This window comes from Trichomycterus rosablanca, chromosome 21 (assembly GCF_030014385.1).
Source record: "Trichomycterus rosablanca isolate fTriRos1 chromosome 21, fTriRos1.hap1, whole genome shotgun sequence".
NCBI lineage: Eukaryota > Metazoa > Chordata > Actinopteri > Siluriformes > Trichomycteridae > Trichomycterus > Trichomycterus rosablanca.
The window spans coordinates 13,314,986-13,336,317 of NC_086008.1; the positions used below are offsets into that span (position 1 = coordinate 13,314,986).

Sequence of the window (21,332 nt, forward strand, 5' to 3'; positions counted from 1 at the left end):
TTATGACCTCTGCTGGCTGATGGCGCCTGCACAGAGTTGAGGGATAATGGAGATCAGGGCGTGTCTCTCCGTACACAAAGCTGATCCGCATATGAACTCGCATCATGCAGGTAAAAAGATGCATTCGGCTACTGCACACGTGTCGGAGGGGCCGTGTGTTAGTCAGGGCTCTCCTCAACCAGGGTGGAGATCAACATCAGTAGAGAGGACGCGTAATCCAATAGGGTGATTGGATAGGTCTATATTGGGAGGAAAATTGGGGAAAAATAAAAAAACAAGGAATAAAAGGTTGAGAACCACTGTTCTAAATCACACCACCTCAACTCAACTCAAAAGAAGCTTTACTGGCATGACAAATAAGGACATTCGTTTTGCCAAAGTTCAGTTACAGAGAAATAATAAAAATAACAATAAGAACAAAAATATACAAAACTATAAAATATAAACAAAAATATAAAATAGAATAAAATAATAATATAAACAGTGCAAATAATAACAATAAAAAAGGTGACATTTACAATAATGAGGTAGTCATAAACGTTTGTTGTGTGCATGTGTGTGTATAGAGTGCTACTAGTGTGCAGCTCTCTCTGTGCTCCCCCAGTAGGTGGGGCAGTTTGTCGGGGTCTGGGAGGAAATTAAAGTTGGGGATGACGGTGTTAAATTTAGGGAAGAATTGGGACCGAATGTGGTGGTACTTGGTACACTGGGTGAGGAAGTGCAGCTCCGTCTCTACTGTACTGAGAGTGCAGTGCTGGCACAACCTCTCCTCCCGGGGCTGCCAGGAGCGGGTGTGTCGCCCCGTCTCCACGGCCAGGTCGTGTGCGCTCAGTCTGTACCTCGTCAAGGTACCTCGTGTTTCTCAATTTAGGGTCGGATACTGTGCTCTGATAATCTGCTGCACTGTAGTGTCTGTTCAGAGCCAAATAACACTGCATTTTACTCTAGACTTTATTTATTATTTATATTACCACCTAATATATGAGATGTTAAAAAGGCTAGTTAAATGTTGTTTTCTGAAAATTCTATTGTTTGTTGGATTGTATTGTTTTGTCTTACAGTGATTATTTACTGTAATGCAGCTGAACCCATCGTTATCTCTGGGACAGAGTAGATCAGTGAGAAAATGGGCACCAGTGTGATTCCAGAAGTACTTATACTTAATTTAATCTTCTACACAAAAGATTCCCAAGACAACTCATTAAAAGCTTAATTAAATTCTCTGTAGTCAAGTTGTTCCTGTTTATTAGTGCAGAAAAAACACAACAGCAGCCAGGATAAAGTGTACAGGGACTAAGTAATAAAATGCATTTTTGAAACACATTCAGATCCTGTACGTCCCGATATGTTCTCGGGTGTCTGAAAGTCAAAAATTGTACCTAAAATGAATAAATATCATTATAGTCTTACAAATCTAATTTCTGAAAAGTTGGGACATACTGTAAATAAAATTAAAATAACAATTAGTGATTTGTTTATTCTCTTGATACTTGACCAAAGTACAAAGAAACAGATGTTGTAAACACCTATAGAAGCCGCTCAGGTGGCGCAGCGGTAAAGCGCACGCTGTTCACCAGAGCTGAGATCTCGAATACATCGTATCGAATCTCGGCTCTGCCTTGAGGCTGAGCGGCTACATGAACAACGATTGGCCTGTTGTTCAGATAAGGGGTGGGACTAAAGCCGGATGGGGACTCTCTTTCAGACTAGTGCGATCACGACCTCTGCTGGCTGGTTGGTGGCACCTGCACAGAGATGAGGAAGGAGTGCGGTAGAGGGTGTGGCCCTCCGTGTACAGCGCTGTACCGCACTGCGCTCGTCAAGTGTAGGTGATAAGATGTTCGATTGCTGTGCGCGTTTCGGAGGGGGCGTGGAGCAGCCTCGTCCTCCCCAATCAGGAGCAGGGACCAGCATTAGTGAGTGGATGATTGACGGGTGGAAATTGGATGTGCTAAAAAAAGTGGGAGAAAAAGGGGTAAAATAATAATAAAATAAATAAATAAAACACCTATAGAGTCACTGAGTGTTGTTGTTCGATTGTCTTCTTTATCCTGCACCATATATTTTCAACAGAACACATATCTGGACTGCAGGCAGGCCAGTCAAGCACACACTTGTCTGTCTGAAAATCTATTGAACTGCCTTGCTGCCTACTGCCTACCTAGGCAGCTGCTTAAGTAGAGAGAATTCTAAGACATCGACATATAAGGAAGGTTATTTAGACACACTACTTAGACAGCGATTATGGCAATTGCGCAACCGCAGTTTTGCTTACTAAGCTAACACAGTTAGCCATTCAAACAAATAAGCTGAGGCGGGACTACCCACCAGCATGCCAGCTAACATCTCCCCCACTGTACCAAAAACGGTTAAATTGTCACTATCAAGCCCACTTGTACACCTTTATACAATTTAAACATCAATAAGAACTTAATTCCGTTTGGAAAGAACTCAGTTTGTTGCTTCACATTCGTCCACCATGTTTGTAATTTCTTGTGAGAAAAGTTGTGCCGCACTGAATGCTGGGATTGCCTTCACCGCTAATTGAGCATCGGATGCTGCCTCGTCTTTCAGTTAGGTTATAGCTTCGAATTAAGGCACCTTAGTAGGCAGCATTTTTTAAATGCATTTTTCTTCCTTTTCCCCCCGATTTTTAGCGTGTCCAATTTTTACCCAACTCCATCGTGCTTCCTCTTTACTGGTGCGGACCTCCGCCCCGATTGTGGAGAGCGAACTGACACGTGAGCAGTAGCCGACTGCATCTTTTCACCTGCACGAGGCGAGTTCATGTGCGGATCAGGTTTGTGCATGGAGAGCCACACCACGATCATTATTCCTCTACTCTGTGCAGACGCCATCGATCAGCCAGCAGACGTCGTATTTGCATTCAGTTATGAGGTCCCTATCCGGCTCCCTCCATGGATGAACAAAATAGGCAGGAGTCGAGGAATTTCTTTCCTAGCGCACTAGGTTTTTAGACAAACCTACACTGCTGGGCTTCCATAACCATGGGTTTCCATAAAAAAGACGACAGCACATGTCTCCCTATATCCCAAAATCCGCCTACAGCCCATGGTCAACGAAGCACCTCATACAATTACAGATGTTTGCTTTTGAACCTTTTGCTGATAACAGTCTGGATGGTCCTTTTATCCCCTTTTTAATCATGATAAGAAATGTAAATCATTGTATATTCATTTTATTAACGAAGTGACTTCAAACTGGACTGTATGTACTACAATCTAAATGTTCTGTGCTGCTTTAATTCACATGCCAAGATTGTTGGTTGAACTACGGTACATGTGCTCTTTTCATACCTTTAAATCAGATATCATCTTGTTATTTTTGGAAAATTAAATACAGACCCAAAGCCCTACACTCTAGTTTTATTTACTGATTGGTCTGTTTGTGGATTTTTGTGTCCTCTTATTGCTCAATCTTCCCTCAGAAAAACTATATTTCTTTTAAGAATGGTAACCAAACCCTGAGCGGTAGGTGAGTGGAGTGAGTGTCAGTGCAGCAACATGACACACTCAGAATAAACCCAGAGATATATTTAAATCAGTCTTTGATTAATTTTGCATGGATGGATTACAGGGGGTCACGACTGATGATCCATCTGAGCTTGATAGTTAAGTACCAGGCATTAAAGGGCTGATATATGTGAGACAGCTCTGTGGAAAAATACACTAGTGCTTTTTAACCTAATCTCTTCAACTGCATTTGTACCATATGAGCAATTCTGCAGTTCATCTGTCCTGAAAGGTAGAATGACAAGCAATGCGAGTGCCACACAGCTCTTGGGTACTGAGAAACTGAGTTTAATTCTCACCTTTGGTTCCCCTCAACTTTAAAGAAACACCAGTTGTAATAGAATGGGCAATTGTAAGTGGTTAAGGTATATATATATTTTTACACTGATCAGCCATAACATTAAAACCACCTCCTTGTTTCTACACTCACTGTCCATTTTATCAGCTACACTTACCATACAGGAGCACTTTGTAGTTCTACAATTACTAACTGTAGTCCATCTGTTTCTCTACATACCTTTTTAGCCTGCATTCACACTGTTCTTCAATGTTCAGGACCCCCACAGGACCACTACAGAGTAGGTATTATTTGGGTGGTGGATGATTCTCAGCACTGCAGTGACACTGACATGGCGGTGGTGTGTTAGTGTGTGTTGTGCTGGTATGAGTGGATAAGACACAGTAGTGCTGCTAGAGTTTTTAAACACCTCACTGTCACTGCTGGACTGAGAATAGCCCACCAACCAAAAATATCCAGCCAACAGCGCCCCGTGGGTAGCGTCCTGTGACCACTGATGAAGGTCTAGAAGATGACCAACTCAAACAGCAGCCATAGATGAGCGATCGTCTCTGACTTTATGTCTACAAGGTGGACCAACTAGGTAGGAGTGTCTTATAGAGTGGACAGTGAGTGGGCATGATATTTAAAAACTCCAGCAGCGCTGCTGTGTCTGATCCACTCATACCAGCACAACACACACTAACACACCACCACCATGGCAGTGTCACTGCAGTGCTGAGAATGATCCATATATTTTTTTTAAAGTGGGATGAAACAAGCTCATGGTCAGGTGATCAAATCATGTATGTGTGAACATTATTACATCACATGATTTTTTGGGGTGAACTACACACACTACCCATGCTCAGATATACAGTAGATTACAATAAAAAGCAGAAGTATTCAACAAAACAACTAGAACGGAATGAGAATCTCTTATCGTAAATACAGACTGTACTGAAAGAACCAGATAGAACACAAATGACCGCATGTACCATCTGTGAGAATGTGTGTGCAGTGCTTTAAAAGCTTTGGGTTTGTGACAGCAGCACGCAGACCCAGAGGGCTTGTGTTATGCATTGTCATTGGAAATCCCATTACGTAGATTATGTACATTATCGACTGAATGTATGGATTACTGGGTCTGCACCAGCTAGCTCACCAGCACTTATTTATTATAATGTGTAATGGAGATTCAGTGCTGCTGCTGCTGCCAATGCACTGCTGACTCATAAGCACCGACACCAACACACTCATATACAGATACAAAAGGTACAAAAGAATACCCAGAGACAGACATGGTCCTAGATAAAGGACTAGATAAAAATAGGACTTGTGGGAGCGAAGCAGGAAGGAAACAACTGCTAACCGAGAGAAGCATCAGTGTTCGTCTGGCTGCTGAAAAACCTGGATACCCCAAAATGAAAGCCATACTAAAGTGAATTAGGAAGCCCACATTTGCTATTCCTGACCTTGTTACAGCCTCTGTTACCGAGTTATTCCTTGGTGTTATATTTCATTTTTCTCTTTTGTCTGATGCCCAGCAATTTTTCCATCTTAAAAACATTGCCAGGCTGCGTTCCTCCCCTTCTCCTCTGTAGCTGAGACGCTAGTTTATGCGTTTAATACATCTAGACTGGACTACTGTAATTCAGTCCTGTTTGGGCTTCCTGCCTGTAGCATACAGAGCCTGCAACTTTTTCTTCAGGATGTAAAAAGAAAACCAGTACAGTGCAGATGGGTGCTTCAGTGAGCTGAAGTATGTAGATGATACAGCATCTGTGACTAATATTAAAGGCATACCGTCAAGCCAGAAAGTCTGCACACCCCTTTCAACTTCTCCACGTTTTATTACATTACAGACACATTTTATAATAGATTAAGTTCATGTTCGTCACAAAATTCTACACAAAATAGCCCACAATGACAAAGTGAATGCAGGCTAATTTATTAAAAATCAAAATGTAAAATATCATATGTATACAAGTGTGCACACCCTGTGATATGACACCCAAAAGTGAGCTGAGATGCATTTTGTTTTTACTGATAATGATTGAGATGTTTCTGCAGTTGAATTGGAGTCCACCTGTGGTAAATTCAATTGATTGGACATGATTGGGGATTGCCAACACCTGCCTATATAAGGTCCCACAGTTGACAATGCATATCAGAGCAAACTCCAAGCCACGGGGTCAAAGGAATGATCTGTAGACCTCAGAAACAGAATTGTGTCAAGGCATAGATCTGGAGAAGGGTAGAGAAAAATGTCTGCAGCTTTACAGGTCCCAAAGAGCTCAGTGGCCTCCATCATTCGTAAATGGAAGAAGTTTGGAACCACCAAAAATCTTCCTAGACCTGGCTGCCCGGCCAAACTGAGCGATCGGGAATGACAGGCCTTGGCCAGGGAGGTGAGCAGGAACCTGAGGGTCACTCTGACAGAGCTCCAGCGTATCCTTGTGGAGATGGGAGAACCTATTATAAGATCAACCATCCAGGCAGCACTCCACAAATCACGCCTTTATGATCGAGTGGCCAGACGGACGCCACTCCTTAGTAAAAGGCACATGACAACCCACTTAGAGTTTGCCAAAAGGCACCTCAAGGATTCACAAACCATGAGAAACAAGATTCTCTGGTCTGATAAAACCAAAATGGAACTTTTTGGCCTGAATACCAAGCGTCACGTCTCAAGGAAACCAGGCACCGCTCATCACCTGGCTAATGTCATCAATACAGTGAAGCATGGCGGTGGCAGCATCATAATGTGGGGATGTTTTTCAAAAGATGAAAGCGGTGCGCAGACTTTCCGGCTTGATTGTAGATCACCAAATGCTCGGGTGGGCGCCATCTGGAGGGCATAACTGGCAGTGCCTGAAGCAGATACTAACTGGCCACCATAGCTGCGGCTGTGGGGCGGGGCGGGGGGTGATGGCGGGGGGGTGATTGTGGGGGGCGGACTATGTGTGGGTGGGATCTTCATACGCTGTGTAAGGACCCTGATTGGCGGAAGAGACGCCTGTGCAGAATGCAGGGGCGTAAAGAGGAGGGCTGTGCACAGCTTTGTAGTTCTACAATTACTGACTGTAGTCCATCTATTTCTCTGCATGCTTTGTTAGCCCCCTTTCATGCTGTTCTTCAATGGTCAGGACTCTCCCAGGATCACTACAGAGCAGGTATTATTTGGGTGGTGGATCATTCTGGACTGAGAATAGTCCACCAACCTAAAATATCCAGTCAACAGCACCCCGTGGGCAGCGTCCTGTGACCACTGATGAAGGTCTAGAAGATGACCAACTCAAACAGCAGCAATAGATGAGCGATCGTCTCTGACTTTACATCTACAAGGTGGACCAACTAGGTAGGAGTGTCTAAAAGACTGGACAGTGAGTGGACTGATCCACTCATACCAGCACAACACACACTAACACACCACCACCATGTCAGTGTCATTGCAGTGCTGAGAATGATCCACCACCTAAATATTACCTGCTCTGTGGTGGTCCTGTGGGGGTGAAGGCAGGCAAAAAAGGTATGTACAGAAATATATGGACTACTATATACTATATATACTATGGACTAATTGTAGAACTACAAAGTGCTTCTATATGGTAAGTGGAGCTGATAAAATGGACAGTGAGTGTAGAAACAAGGAGGTGATTTTAATGTTATGGCTGATCAGTATATAGACTCATACATTTACAAGGTCAGTTAAATAATGCCTTAATAAAATGGCCAGTCATGGTGAAAGGATCCCTCTGTCATATTCAACTTGCACATTCTTTAGTTTCTCTGCTGATAAGTGCAGCTTAGTTCCTGCATTACGGTGCTCATGAATCACGCTGCTGGATCTCTCTCACAGATCATCTTTTAAATATCTCTCAGTGTACTCGCTGTACATTCATCACTTAGCCTAAAGCTCTGTGGCTACACACACCCCATCATCAGCTAGAGTAAAAGAGCTCGCCTGCCTCAGAACCTGACCCAGAGTTGTCAGGAATGATTTTTCCACTGATCTGCCACTACGGCTGGTCATTTCTTCAGTCGGTGTTTTAAAGGCTGAATCCCACAAGGCTCTGCATCCTTACTTCAGCTGTGGTTAGTGCTGCCGTGTTTCATTTGATAGGCATTATTGATCTTTCTGGGTGGAGCATTGGTGAGCATCATCACTTTTAATTGACTCGTATTAGTACATAGAGCTGAGGGTTGCAGTATAAGCGTAATTACTTTCTTTTTTCGAACCCTTAACAGTCTCAGCAAGAAAAAAAAACAAGAAATGCAACAATTATTTCTTTACATTTTAGGATTTTTACTGACCTCACAGATCAATGTACAAGATTTACAAGATTTGCTTCCTTTACATACAAGATTTACAAAACTATGCTGCATCTCCCAGCACAGACTCAAATACAGTCAAGCCGGAAAGTCTGCACACCCCTTTCACCTTCTCCACGTTTTATTACATTACAGAATCATTCTATAATAGATCGAGTTCTTTTTTTGCCTCAAACATCTACACACAATCACCAATAATTAGGAAGTGAAAACAGGGTTTAGAAAATATGCAATTTTATTTCACTGACAAATATCCTTTATTTAGGGGTTACAAATCTGTACACACCCATAGCCTAATACTTGGTTGATGTCGTCTTGGGAAAGAAGCTATGAGCTTGGCACACTTGTATCTGGACATTTTTGCCCATTCCTGTTGGCACATCCTTGCAAGCTCCATCAGGATGGATGGGGAGCGTCCAACACAGCCATTTTCAGCTCCTTCCACAGATGTTCAACTGGATTCAGATCTGGGCTCTGGCTGGGCCACTCATGGACATTCACAGACTCTCCAAAGCCACTCCTTTGTTCTCTTGGCTGTGTGCTTTGGGTCGTTGTCATGACCCAAAGCAAATGACAATGACTTTGCCCCAGTTTGAGGTCCAGAGCACTCGAGAAGGTTTTCTTCAAGGATCTCGTTGTACTTAGCTGCATTAATCTTTCCCTCTATCAGGACTATTTGCCCCGGTCCCGCTGCTGAAAAACATCCCCACATCATGATGATGCCACCGCCATGCTTCACTGTGGGGATGACATTAGCCAGGTGATGAGCGGTGCCTGGTTTCCTCCAGACGTGATGCTTGGTATTCAGACCAATTTTAGGTGGTTCTAAACTTCTTCCATTTATGAATAATGGAGGCCACTGAGCTCTTTGGGACCTGTAAAGCTGCAGCAATGTTTCTGTACCCTTCTCCAGATCTATGCCTTGACACAATCCTGTTTGAGGTCTGCAGATCATTCCTTTGACCCCGTGGCTTGGAGTTTGCTCTGATATGCACCGTCAACTGTGGGACCTTATATAGACAGGTGTTGGCAATCCCCAATCATGTCCAATCAATTGAATTTACCACAGGTGGACTCCAATTCAACTGCAGAAACATCTCAATCAGTATCAGTAAAAACAAAATGCATCTCAGCTCACTGTTGGGTGTCATATCACAGGGTGTGCACACTTGTATACATATGATATTTTACCCTGCTTTTACTTTGGTATTGTGGGCTATTTTGTGTAGAATTTTGTGAAAAAAAGAACTCAATCTATTATAGAATGAGCCTGTATGTAATAAATCGTGGAGAAGGTGAAAGCGGTGTGCAGACTTTCTGGCATGACTACACATAGAAAAGATACCAAGATTTTTTTTATGTGAACAAGGAAGCCTATAAATCTACCTGCATTCCACAAGCTTTATTTTAGTAAGGGTTGTCAAATATTAGCCGTAAATAATTCAGAAAATTAATATTCACATTTTGCACTGTAACAAAGTATCTAGCTTTTATATCTATAATTATTTTTATAATTATCATTAAGTAAAAAACTAGGAGTTATAGGGATTTTGAAGAGTTCTAAATAATATCTCAGGGTTAAATGTCACAGTTAAGCAAAGCAAGTTCAGCAAAAAAATTAAAGGGTTAAATATTCAGACAAATACTTGTAATGTACAAACTTTAAATGAATCGTCTTGCTTACCATAATGAGGTATAATAGCCCAGGCCATGGCTGAAGCGTAGATCTCACCAATCATCCAAAACATGCAAAGCCAGCTCAGATGCTCACCACGCTTCTCTCTTGCCAAGACCTCCGCAAAGTAGGAGAACACGATGGGCACCGTGCCGCCAATCCTAAATAAGAGCAAATAAATGTTTTAGTTTACAGGGTATAAACCTGATTATTCTTTGAAAAGCTTAGAATAAAAATTGCAGATCAAGGCTGTTTATGTCTAGAGTCCCTGATTTACATATTTTCCTCAGGTAAAAAAAGCAAACAAGCTGTTTTAGAGTTACTAAGAGGGTCAACAGAGGATTGCGTCCTTAAAAACATAATGTTCTATCGATCTGGCCTGGCATCCACCAGACCAAACTGGCTATGCCTGAGACCATGACTCATGAAAGAGATGGCACGACTGAAGGACAAAGTCATTTAAATAACATTTTGCAAAAGGGCTGCAGTCCAGCAGAAACAAGAAGTCCACAGAGTGGGAGGTTACATTAATGACAATTAAATGTCAGATGTCAAAATAATAAAGATAGTCATTTTTTTCTATTTATTTATGCATTTATTTTCTCCCCCTTTTCTCCCTTTTTAAGAGCGTCCAATTGCCCCATTGCGTCATGCTTCCTCTCCACCAATGCCGATCCCTGCTCCGATTGAGGAGAACGAAGCTAACTCACGCCCCCTCCGACACGTGTGCAGCATGCCGTATGCATCTTATCACCTACACTTTGCCGAGTGCAGTGCAGCTTAGCGTTGTGTACGGAGAGACACACCCTAAGAGCACTCTTTTCTCATCTCTGTGCAGGCGCCACCAATCAGCCAGCAGAGGTCGTAATTGCACCAGTCATGAGAGAGAGAGTCCCGCCCATCTGAACAACAGGCCAATCGTTGTTCATGTGGCCGCTCAGCCAACAGGCAGAGCTGAGATTCGATACAATGTATTCGAGATCCCAGCTCTGGTTCCAGCGTGTGTTTTTACCGCTGCGCCACCTGAGCGGCCCCGATTTAGCATAGTTAATCTGTTTTCCGCCGCTGGGGGATCCCTGATTGCATTCGAAAAAAAGTATATTGCTGCTCATGCTTTCTCCGACACATGTGCAGTACTAGCGGAACCCTTATTTTCGCCCATGCTTTCTGCACAGGAGTCTCTATCTGCTAATCTGCTGCAGGCACAGCCAATTATTTACATTTACATTTTCAGCATTTAGCAGACGATTTTTATCCAAAGCGACTTACAGTAGTGTGACAGTTTATTGTCTAAGCAATTGGGGGTTAAGGGCCTTGCTCAAGGGCCCAACAGTGGCAACCTTTGGATTACTAGTCCGGCACCTTAACCACTAGGCCACAACTGGTCCGCTAGATGGCGCCCAGCTGACCAGTGGCAACACCGAGTTTCAAACCGAGGAGTTCAGAATCTCGGCGCTGATGTGCTAGCGGAATATCCCGGTGTGCCACCTGGGCAGATATAGTCATTTCAACTGAAACAAACTTCCCAATTCACATTAAGACCAAATATCCCTTCCTAGTAGAACAAAGGAGGTTTTTTCCACCTAATTAAACTTATTCAAACAATCAAATAAAGACCCCATTTTATTAGAAAAAAGGGCATGCATGTCAATTTAGTTGACTCATGTGATGAGTAGATTGTTGCTAGAGTTACTAAATTCAGGTATGTAAAGACTTAATCATCCAGCATTAAAATAACAGGGGAAATAAAGTGGCTTTCATGTTTAGTTATTACTGTTAAAGTACTAGCAGTTGATTAGCATCACAGACACTATAACAGTCCCATCATCCAGAACACCCTCTAGCAGTGACTGAATAGTGCAAGATGAATACAGCACTGCAGTGGATATTGATTCGGACAGACATAATGTACTGCCTGTCCAAAAGACGCCGTTATCTAAAGCAAACGGAAGGCTTTTTAATTTAAAGTAGACTTAATAAAAATCCTGACAGGATCATTTCTCGTAACCAGTACACAGAGACATAGATCTCGGTGAGAGTGCTGGTATGTTCATTAATAACTTATGAGTTATATTGTGCACTATGTGACTACTTACCCATGATGGAGACGTTTCAACAACATATTCATCATGTAAAGATATACATACAGCTCCACTTACCATATAGAAGCACTTTGTAGCTCTACAATTACTGACTGTAGTCCATCTGTTTCTCTGCATGCTTTGTTAACCCCCTTTCACCCTGTTCTTCAATGGTCAGGACTCTCTCAGGACCACTACAGAGCAGGTATTATTTAGGTGGTGGATCATTCCCAGCACTGCAGTGACACTGACATGGTGGTGGTGTGTTAGTGTGTGTTGTGCTGGTATGAGTGGATCAGACACAGCAGCGCTGCTGGAGTTTTTAAATACCGTGTCCACTCACTGTCCACTCTTTTAGACACTCCTACCTAGTTGGTCCACCTTGTAGATGTAAAGTCAGAGACGATCGCTCATCTATTGCTGCTGTTTGAGTTGGTCATCTTCTAGACCTTCATCAGTGGTCACAGGACGCTGCCCACGGGGCGCTGTTGGCTGGATAATTTTGGTTGGTTGGTGGAGTATTCTCAGCCCAGTAGTGACAATGAAGTGTTTAAAAACTCCAGCAGCACTGCTCTGTCTGATCCACTCATACCAGCACAACACACACTAACACACCACCACCATGTCCTTGTCACTGTAGTGCTGAGAATGATCCACAACCTAAATAATACCTGCTCTGTATTGGACTTGAGGGGGTCCTGACCATTGAAGAACAGGGTGATACAGGCTAAAAAAGTAGAGAAACAGATGGACTACAGTCAGTAATTGTAGAACTACAAAGTGCTTCTATAAGGTAAGTGGAGCTGATAAAATGGACAGTGAGTGTAGAAACAAGGAGGTGGTTTTAATGTTATGGCCGATCAGTGTATATAGACACAGAGAGGTTAGGTGTTGGAATGGAATGTCCAACATCATCTACATAAGTGTCTACATATTTTTGGCCATGTAGTGTATATGTATATTCATTCATTGTCTCATTGTCAACTCTTTATCCTGGTCAGGGTCGCGGTGGGTGCAATTCACTGGGCAAAAGGTAGGAAACACCCTGGACAGGTCGCCAGTCCATCACGGAGCAAACACACATACACCCCTACACACACTCATTCACATCTAGGGCAATTTAGCATCCCCCATTAACCTGACTGCATGTCTTTGGACTGTGGGAGGAAACCGGAGCTCCTGGAGGAAACCCACACGGACACGGGAAGAACATGCAAAGTCTATACAAAAGGCCCGGACCACTGCAGCTGGGAATAGAACCCACCAAGGACCTTCTTGCTGTGAGGCGACAGTGCTACCCACCGAGCCACTGTGCCGCCTGTCTACGCATATTGTATAACTCAATTACTGGGCTTAATCTAGTAAAATAAACCAATATCATAGCAGAGGTAGCTCAGCGATTAAGGTACTGGACTAGTAATCATAAGGTTGCTGGTTCAAGCCCCACCATCGCCAAGTTTCGCCTCTGTCAGAATGTTGTCAATTGTTTGAATTGTATTTAAGTAATAAATGTAAAATGCGGCCGCTCAGGTGGCGCAGCGGTAAAAACACACGCTGCAACCAGAGCTGGGATCTCGAATACATCGTATCGAATCTCAGCTCTGCCTTGCCGGCTGAGGCCGAGCGGCCACATGAACAACGATTGGCCTGTTGTTCAGATGGGCGGGACTAAGCCGGATATGGGTCTCTCTCTGTCAGACTGGTGCAATTACGAATGCTGGCTGATTAGAGGTGCCTGCACAGAGATGAGGAAAGAGTGCTCTTAGGGTGTGTCTCTCCGTACACAACGCTAGGAAGCATGATGCAATTGAGCAAATTGGACGCACTAAAAGGGAGAAAAAGGGGAGAAATGCATTAACATCAATAAATAAATAAATAAATGTACATTTCTTTGGATGCTTTGAAAGGTCTAAGACCAATAAGGAGTTTGTCATGTTCATTCCGTGTCTGCTGTGATTTGGTAAGTGTGTTAGTAAGTGTAAGGGTGTGCGAGTTGGTGCCCTGTCCGTGGTATGATCCTAATCAGGAGCATAACTGATCCCTAATCAGGAGTAAGTGTTTATTAACATAAACACATCTGTAGTGTAGATTAGAAGTTGATTAGATACAGGAGAAGCAGAAGACTCACCCAAAGCCTGCTATTACACGACAGAATAAGAAGATCCCATAGCCTTGGACAAAAGAGGACAGGAAGGCAAAGAATCCATTTATGGACATGCAGATCAGCAGACACTGACGCCGGCCCAACTTGTCCGCCATTCCACCCCAGAAGAGAGCACCCAACATCATTCCCAGGTATACGATGCTACCTACAGGGCAGGAAGTTACAGAAAGGAAAAGAGAGGAAGAAGAAAGTTGACAGGTAAATGTACATGCACAGAGAGAGAAGTGAATCATTCTGTTGAACCAGTTCTTTTTGATAAATCTTTTTCAATGAATCAGTTCACAAGCTGGACTAAATTTTGTGCGTTTTTCTCCCCCCAATTTAGCATAGTCAATTTGTCTTCCGACCCGCGCGCAACCCTTAACGGAACCCTCTTCCACCCATGCACTCTGCACAGGCGCCTCTATCCACCTATCAGAGTCCTTACACAGCGTTTGAAGACCCAACCCACATATTCCGGTCATCCCTCCCTGTAGGCACTGCCAATCGTGCCCGCTAGATGGCGCTCAGCTGACCGGTGGCAACGCCGAGTTTATAACCAAGGAGTTCAGAATCTCGTCGCTGGTGTGATAGCGGAATATCCCATTGCGCCACCTGGTTTTTTGACTTTAGTTCAATCACAGAAATCAGATGCATTGCCAAGAAAAAACAGTCAACTAGTGTATGTGTCGGAGGGGACGTGTGTTAGTCATGGCTCTCCTTGAAAAGGAGTGGAGGTCTGCAGCAGTAGAGGAAACGAAATGTGATCGGGTAATTGGATATGACAAAATACTCCCACACCACTTCCGACAGGTGTGCTGTTGCCAACCACATCTGTATGGCTTTCAGAAAGTCACGCACTGCTCTCCATTATTCACCATCTCTGTGCAGGCGACATTGACCAGCCAGCAGATTGCAGCAGTTATAAGGAATCCCTGTGACACACCCTCCCTCAGACATAGCCAAAATGCTATGCTCATATTTATTTTTGTTTATTTATTAGGATTGTAACGTCATGTTTCACACACTTTGGTTACATTCATGACAGAATAATTAGTTACTCGTTACACAAGATTAATCAGGACCTTCTTGCTGTGAGGTGACAGTAAAAAGCTGAAAGCCGAAAAAATAAATAATCCCACTAAGATGTTTTTTGTTAGTTAGGTGAACAAACACAGTCGGATATGGATTTATATATTCTGGAAATAGTCTAGAAACATACAAGATGGCCACCAAGAAGAAAAACAAGTGGATTATATCCCTAATGGAACAACACACAAATATAGATTTGGTTTTAATTTGAAGAAGAGAAGCTCAGGTAAGCAGCGGTTATGATTTTGTGCTTTGTGTGGTTGATCTGGGTCGCGGTGCTGCTGTTTACCGTGAGCTTTTGCAATGATAACAAACCATCAACAAATATTGAACTTTTTCGGGAATTTTTTACAAAACGACAGTATATAACATCCCCTTCTGAGTATAAGGTACAAGTCGAGTTTAAAGGTATACATTTCTCGACGAAGGACGCAGAGTTCCAAACATTTCAAGTTTAGGGAATGTCAAGTTACAAGCTACCACTTTATGCCAAAACTTAGACTTTGAGTCAACCATATCTGTTTAAAATTAATAGCAAGTCAGCTCTGTAACTTAGAACCATGTGTACCAACCCATTAAAGAGGCAAAAATTAGGATTAAAAATTTAAAAAATAAATGATGGATATCAGCTGGTAATCGCATCACCTTGCACACCCACATAGGACTGAAATATGTCAGATTTCTGCTGGTAAATGTATCACTCTACCTCAGATATGCTCACCTAGACTAATATAAAAGCTTAAATCTCTGCAGTGGTGAGAAGTCACTGTTTAGTCGCAGTTTAGTCATGCTCAGCTGCCTCATATCTGTACAGACTGAGAGAGAAAGTAAATTAATGAAAGAGTAAACTGGGAAAAAAAAACCTCGACAGAGTGACAGCAGTAATGGAACAGGCTACACAACCCGCTCAATGCGGAGTCCATTATTATAATTGTATAATGCAGCAACAGTCTTTTTTTTCATTTGACGTGTTTGCCTGTAGTAGTCCAATTAATATTTATTTCTTAATTTAGCATTTAGGGAAATGGATTATGAAATGACCTTAAAAAATGCTGTTTGCAATGGATGTGATTTAAATGACTATTTCTACTAATCTAAAGAACAGTCCTAATACACTATATCACCAAAAGTATTCACTCACCCATCCAAATCATTGAATTCAGGTGTTCCAATCACTTCCATGGCCACAGCTGTATAAAACCAAGCACCTAGGCATGCAGTCTGCTTCTACAAACATTAGTGAAAGAATGGGTCGCTCTCTGGAGCTCAGTGAATTCCAGCGTGGTACCGTAATAGGATGCCACCTGTGCAACAAGTCCAGTCGTGAAATTTCCTCTCTACTAAATATTCCACAGTCAACTGTCAGTGGTATTATAACAAAGTGGAAGCGCTTGGGAACGACAGTGTTAGGCAACGTAAAATGACAGAGCGGGGTCAGCGGACGCCGAGGCGCATAGTTCGCAGAGGTCGCCAACTTTCTGCAGAGTCGATCACTACAGACCTCCAAACTTCACGTGGCCTTCAGATTAGCTCAAGAACAGTGTGTAGAGAGCTTCATGGAATGGGTTTCCATGGCAGAGCAGCTGCATCCAAGCCTCACATCACCAAGTGCAATGCAAAGCGCCGGATGCAGTGGTGTAAAGCACGCCGCCACTGGACTCTAGAGCAGTGGAGACGTGTTCTCTGTCTGGCAATTCAAGGACGGGTCTGGGTTTGGCGGTTGCCAGGAGAACAAACTAAAAAAGTTTGGTGGAGGGGGGATTATGGTGTGGGGTTGTTTTTCAGGAGTTGGGCTCGGCCCCTTAGTTCCAGTGAAAGGAACTTAATGCTTCAGCATACCAAGAGATTTTGGACAATTTCATGCTCCCAACTTTGTGGGAACAGTTTGGGGATGGCTCCTTCCTGTTCCAACATGACTGCGCACCAGTGCACAAAGTAAAATCCATAAAGACGTGGATGAGCAAGTTTGGTGTGGAAGAACTGTCTGACCTCAACCCAATAGAACACCTATGGGATGAATTAGAGTGGAGACCGCGAGTCAGGCCTTTCTCGTCCAACATCAGTGTCTGACCTCACAAATGCGCTTCTGGAAGAATGATCAAATTCCTGTAAACACACTCCTAAACCTTGTGGAAAGCCTTCCCAGAAGAGCTGAAGCTGTTATAGCTGCAAAAGGTGGGCCGACATCGTATTAAACCCTGTGGATTAAGAATGGGACGTCACTCAAGTTCATATGTGTGTGAAGGCAGATGAGCGGATACTTTTGGCAATATAGTGTAGATTGGCATATTATGAATGGCCTAAAAAGCTTTCCTCATGTAATGATGATCTTGTATCACAGGTAGCCACTTTGATTATGTCTTAAAAGCCAGTAGCAGTGGAAGGACAAAGGGGAAAGAAAAAGCATGAAAGAAAAAAAGGGCATGCCATGTGATGCCCACAAGGGTCTCTCCAAACCAAACGTTCGGGATTCGGCTTTTGTAGTCTGCGTGTGCTATTCTATTCAGTTCTATAGAATAGTTCTTATATTTCACCTTTGTCTTTACGTCCCACATTCAAGATTTCGAGTTTATATATACACCGCTCAACCATAACATTAAAACCACCTCCCTGTTTCTACACACACTGTCCATGTTATCAGCTCCACTTACCATATAGAAGCACTTTGTAGTTCTACAATTACTGACTGTAGTCCATCTGTTTCTCTGCATGCTTTGTTAGCCCCCTTTCATGCTGTTCTTCAATGGTCAGGACCCCCACAGGACCACCACAGAGCAGGTATTATTTAGACGGTGGGTCATTCTCAGGACTGCAGTGACACTGACATGGTGGTGGTCTGTTAGTGTGTGTTGTGCTGGTATGAGTGGATCAGACACAGCAGCGCTGCTGAAGTTTTGAAATACCGTGTCCACTCTATTAGACACTCCTACCTAGTTGGTCCACCTTGTAGATGTAAAGTCAGAGACGATCGCTCATCTATTGCTGCTGTTTGAGTTGGTCAACTTCTAGACCTTCATCAGTAGTCACAGGATGCTGCCCATGGGGCGCTGTTGGCTGGATGTTTTTGGTTGGTGGACTATTCTCAGTCCAGAAGTGACAGTGAGGTGTTTAAAAACTCCATCAGTGCTGCTGTGTCTGATCCACTCATACCAGCACAACACACACTAACACACCACCACCATGTCAGTGTCAGTGCAGTGCTGAGAATCACCCACCACCCAAATAATACCTGCTCTGTAGTGGTCCTGACCATTGAAGAACAGCATAAACGGGGGATAACAAAGCATGCAGAGAAACAGATGGACTACAGTCAGTAATTGTAGAACTACAAAGTACTTCTATATGGTAAGTGGAGCTGATAAAATGGACAGTGTGTGTAGAAACAAGGAGGTGGTTTTAATGTTATGATTGGTTAATGAATTTAAACATCTCTCACCTAACCATCCGGAACTCGAATCAGGCAGGCACATATTTGTCTCAGCACTGGGCAGCACAAATCCCACCACAAACACCTCCACACCGTCGGACATGAGCGCCAACCCCAGCGTGAAGTACAGCTGCCACTGAAACCTGCCGTGTCCGCACTCCTGGATGATCAGCTCGTACTGCTGCGCCAGCTCTTCCTCGTCCGCCTGCCTCTCACTCTCCAGCTCCTTCTGGTCCTTCAGGACATCCGCCACAGGCCGTCCCAGAGCCACCTGCCCGTCCCTGAGCCCGAACTCTCCTGGGATTCCCTGGTACTCGCCCTCATAAATCTCGTCCTCGTCATCGTGGCCTTCGGTGGCGTCGCTGGAACCTTCCTCTTCGATGGTGTGATTGCCTGTGTAGTTGCCCGCGGGTTGCGAGTAGTAGTCGTCGTCTTCGTCTTGGAAGCGCTGGTAGGCACGGCTGTGCGAGTACTCTTCCGACGCTCGGTCGACGACCTTGTTGACCTTTTTGGAGGCTTGTTTTTTGGCCTCCTTTGCCATGTCTCTGGCTCCCCTAATGAGGTTTGTGTCCTGGGGGTCTGAGAAATCCATGGTAAGATTTGGAAAGGAAGGTGCTGTTATCACGACTGATGAGCGTCAAACTCCTTGGCTCTCATTGGATGGGTCTAAAGAAGAAAGAAAAATATTATTACTATTATTATTAAGAATAGCGTAAGACAACAAACAGTACAGCCTGGTTAACACACTGGATCTTATTAAATGGCTCTGTGTATTACTTTAAGGCCCTGATTTATTAAAATGTGCAAGATTGCCTATTTTAAACAAGCAAAATATTCTTTGTAGTTGAGCATGTTTGCATAAATGTATATTTAGTAGGGATGTAACGATGCACCACAAGACAGTTATAAATCGATTCACATGTGTAACGATTCAAATCGGTTTACATGTATAATGAATCCATATTCACTTTAAACAGCAGAGGGCACTGGGGCTATTCATCTCGCCTGGTTGACGTCACTATTACAGACTTCCACATTAACTTATTTCCACAATTAGAAAATGTGGACACTTAACACTAAATAACTTAAGTACACCTTAGCTTTAGCTTATGGACAGATGACACAAGAACTCTTTTGCTAAAAACCCTTAGCTGAGCCACTCAGGTGGCGCAGCGGTAAAGTACGCTAGTTGGGGTTCTGAATGCATCGCATCTCGACTCTACCTCTCCGACCGGGTTGGGCAGCAGCATGAACAACGATTGACTGTTGTTCGGAGTTAGAGGGTAGAGAGTCGGATCATAGGTCCTCATAACTGGTACGACTGCGGCCCCTGCACAGGGCTGAGAAATAATGCTGATGGGGGTGTGACCCTCCGTACACAGCGTCCATTAGTGTATGAACTCGATTCGTGCAGGTGAAAAATGCAGTCTGTACTGACTGTGCGTACCGGAGGGGGCGTATGTCAGTTGAGAGGCGTCCTCAGCGGTCAGTAATTGGACACGACTAGAATAGGGGAGAAAAATTGGAAAATAGATAATAATAAAAAAAATAAAAATAAAAACTCAGCTGAAGATAAAGATTTTTATTTTTCTCTGTAACATATTGGATAAGTTGTCACTATGCCCTTGAAAAAAATTCAGCAGGCTACCATATACTACAGTTCCAAGTTTGTCCTATTTAAAGATTTTGGTCTTTACTGAGAGCTGGAGAAGCTCCATAATGACAGGAATAGCTTTGTAAACCGTCTAATGTTCATCTTGCATTAAGCTACCCATTTAATTACGCCTTCGTCTGAACATGAAGTTCTTCCAAGAGCACTTTATAGTCGGTGCCAAAACACCTTCTGCCAGCTTCCTTATGGTGTAAATCAGCTCCAGATTTGCCCCCACCTGTGATAAATACTGGAGGGTCTCTGTGGGCAATCATTTGTTGATTCATTACATATTTACCATGATTTTATCCTGCTTAAGGTTGCGGTGATTCCGGTTTCCTCAGAAACACTGGACGCAAGACACGAATGAACTTTGGAAAGGATGCCAATTCATAGGGATTCGCCCACCCCAATACATAGCAATAATGCCAGGTATAACTATAAGATGATAATCTGTTTCGAGTTCTTGTTTTAAAGACACCAAGTGAATCTATTAATTTGTGTGAACTGTATCAGATTACCTGTTTAGGGTAATTAGGGTAAATAAGGGACAACGGTTTTCCAACAAGTCCTTCCCTTTCCAAGGTTTTGAAGGTTTGTCTTGTTTTTAGACATACCCTGATCAACCATAACGTTAAAACCACCACTTTGTGTTAGGTTCTGTGGCGTCAGGGGAATGTGCCATCTCTCCCTGACGCCACAGGCCTTACAGAGCAGTGAACGAGCTGGCTGAAATACCTGGCCAGCTCGTTAGGGCGAATGCGCTGCAGCTGTGTCCTGTGCCTTCCCCTATTTAAGGGATAGACGCAGAGCTGCAGCCGTCGCATCTTCTGCGTTTGTTGGCCTTTTTCTTTCTTTCAGTTTGTTTGGCACTGCGGTGCCCTTTTATGTTTCTTTATTTGTTTTATCTCTAGATTGTGCCGCCGCACTGTGCCGCCGCCGCTGTGCCGCTGCCGCCGGGCCACCGGTATTGGGGCGCCACCAGGCCGCCGCCGCCGCCAAGCTGCCGCCATTTGAGGCGCCGCTGTCGTGCCGCCGCCGCCGCCTGGTCGCTGCCTTCAGGTCGCCGTCGGGCCGCTGCCGCCGAGCCGTCGAGCCGCCGTGCCGCCGCCACCATG

General features: G+C 43.8%; 1 protein-coding gene across 2 annotated transcripts in view; it reads right to left on the bottom strand.

Annotated features, from left to right (window-relative positions):
• The window catches only part of sv2ca (synaptic vesicle glycoprotein 2Ca), a 31,867-nt gene extending 12,712 nt beyond the window's left edge, over positions 1–19,155 (bottom strand). For both annotated transcript variants that reach the window (XM_063017676.1, XM_063017675.1), the window contains exons 1-3: positions 18,573–19,155; positions 14,030–14,210; positions 9,830–9,981 (exon numbers count right to left, since the gene is read on the bottom strand). In XM_063017676.1, coding sequence (XP_062873746.1) covers positions 9,830–9,981; positions 14,030–14,210; positions 18,573–19,155 — 916 coding nt within the window. The remainder of the gene's footprint in view (positions 1–9,829; positions 9,982–14,029; positions 14,211–18,572) is intronic.
• Positions 19,156–21,332: the final 2,177 nt, after the last annotated feature.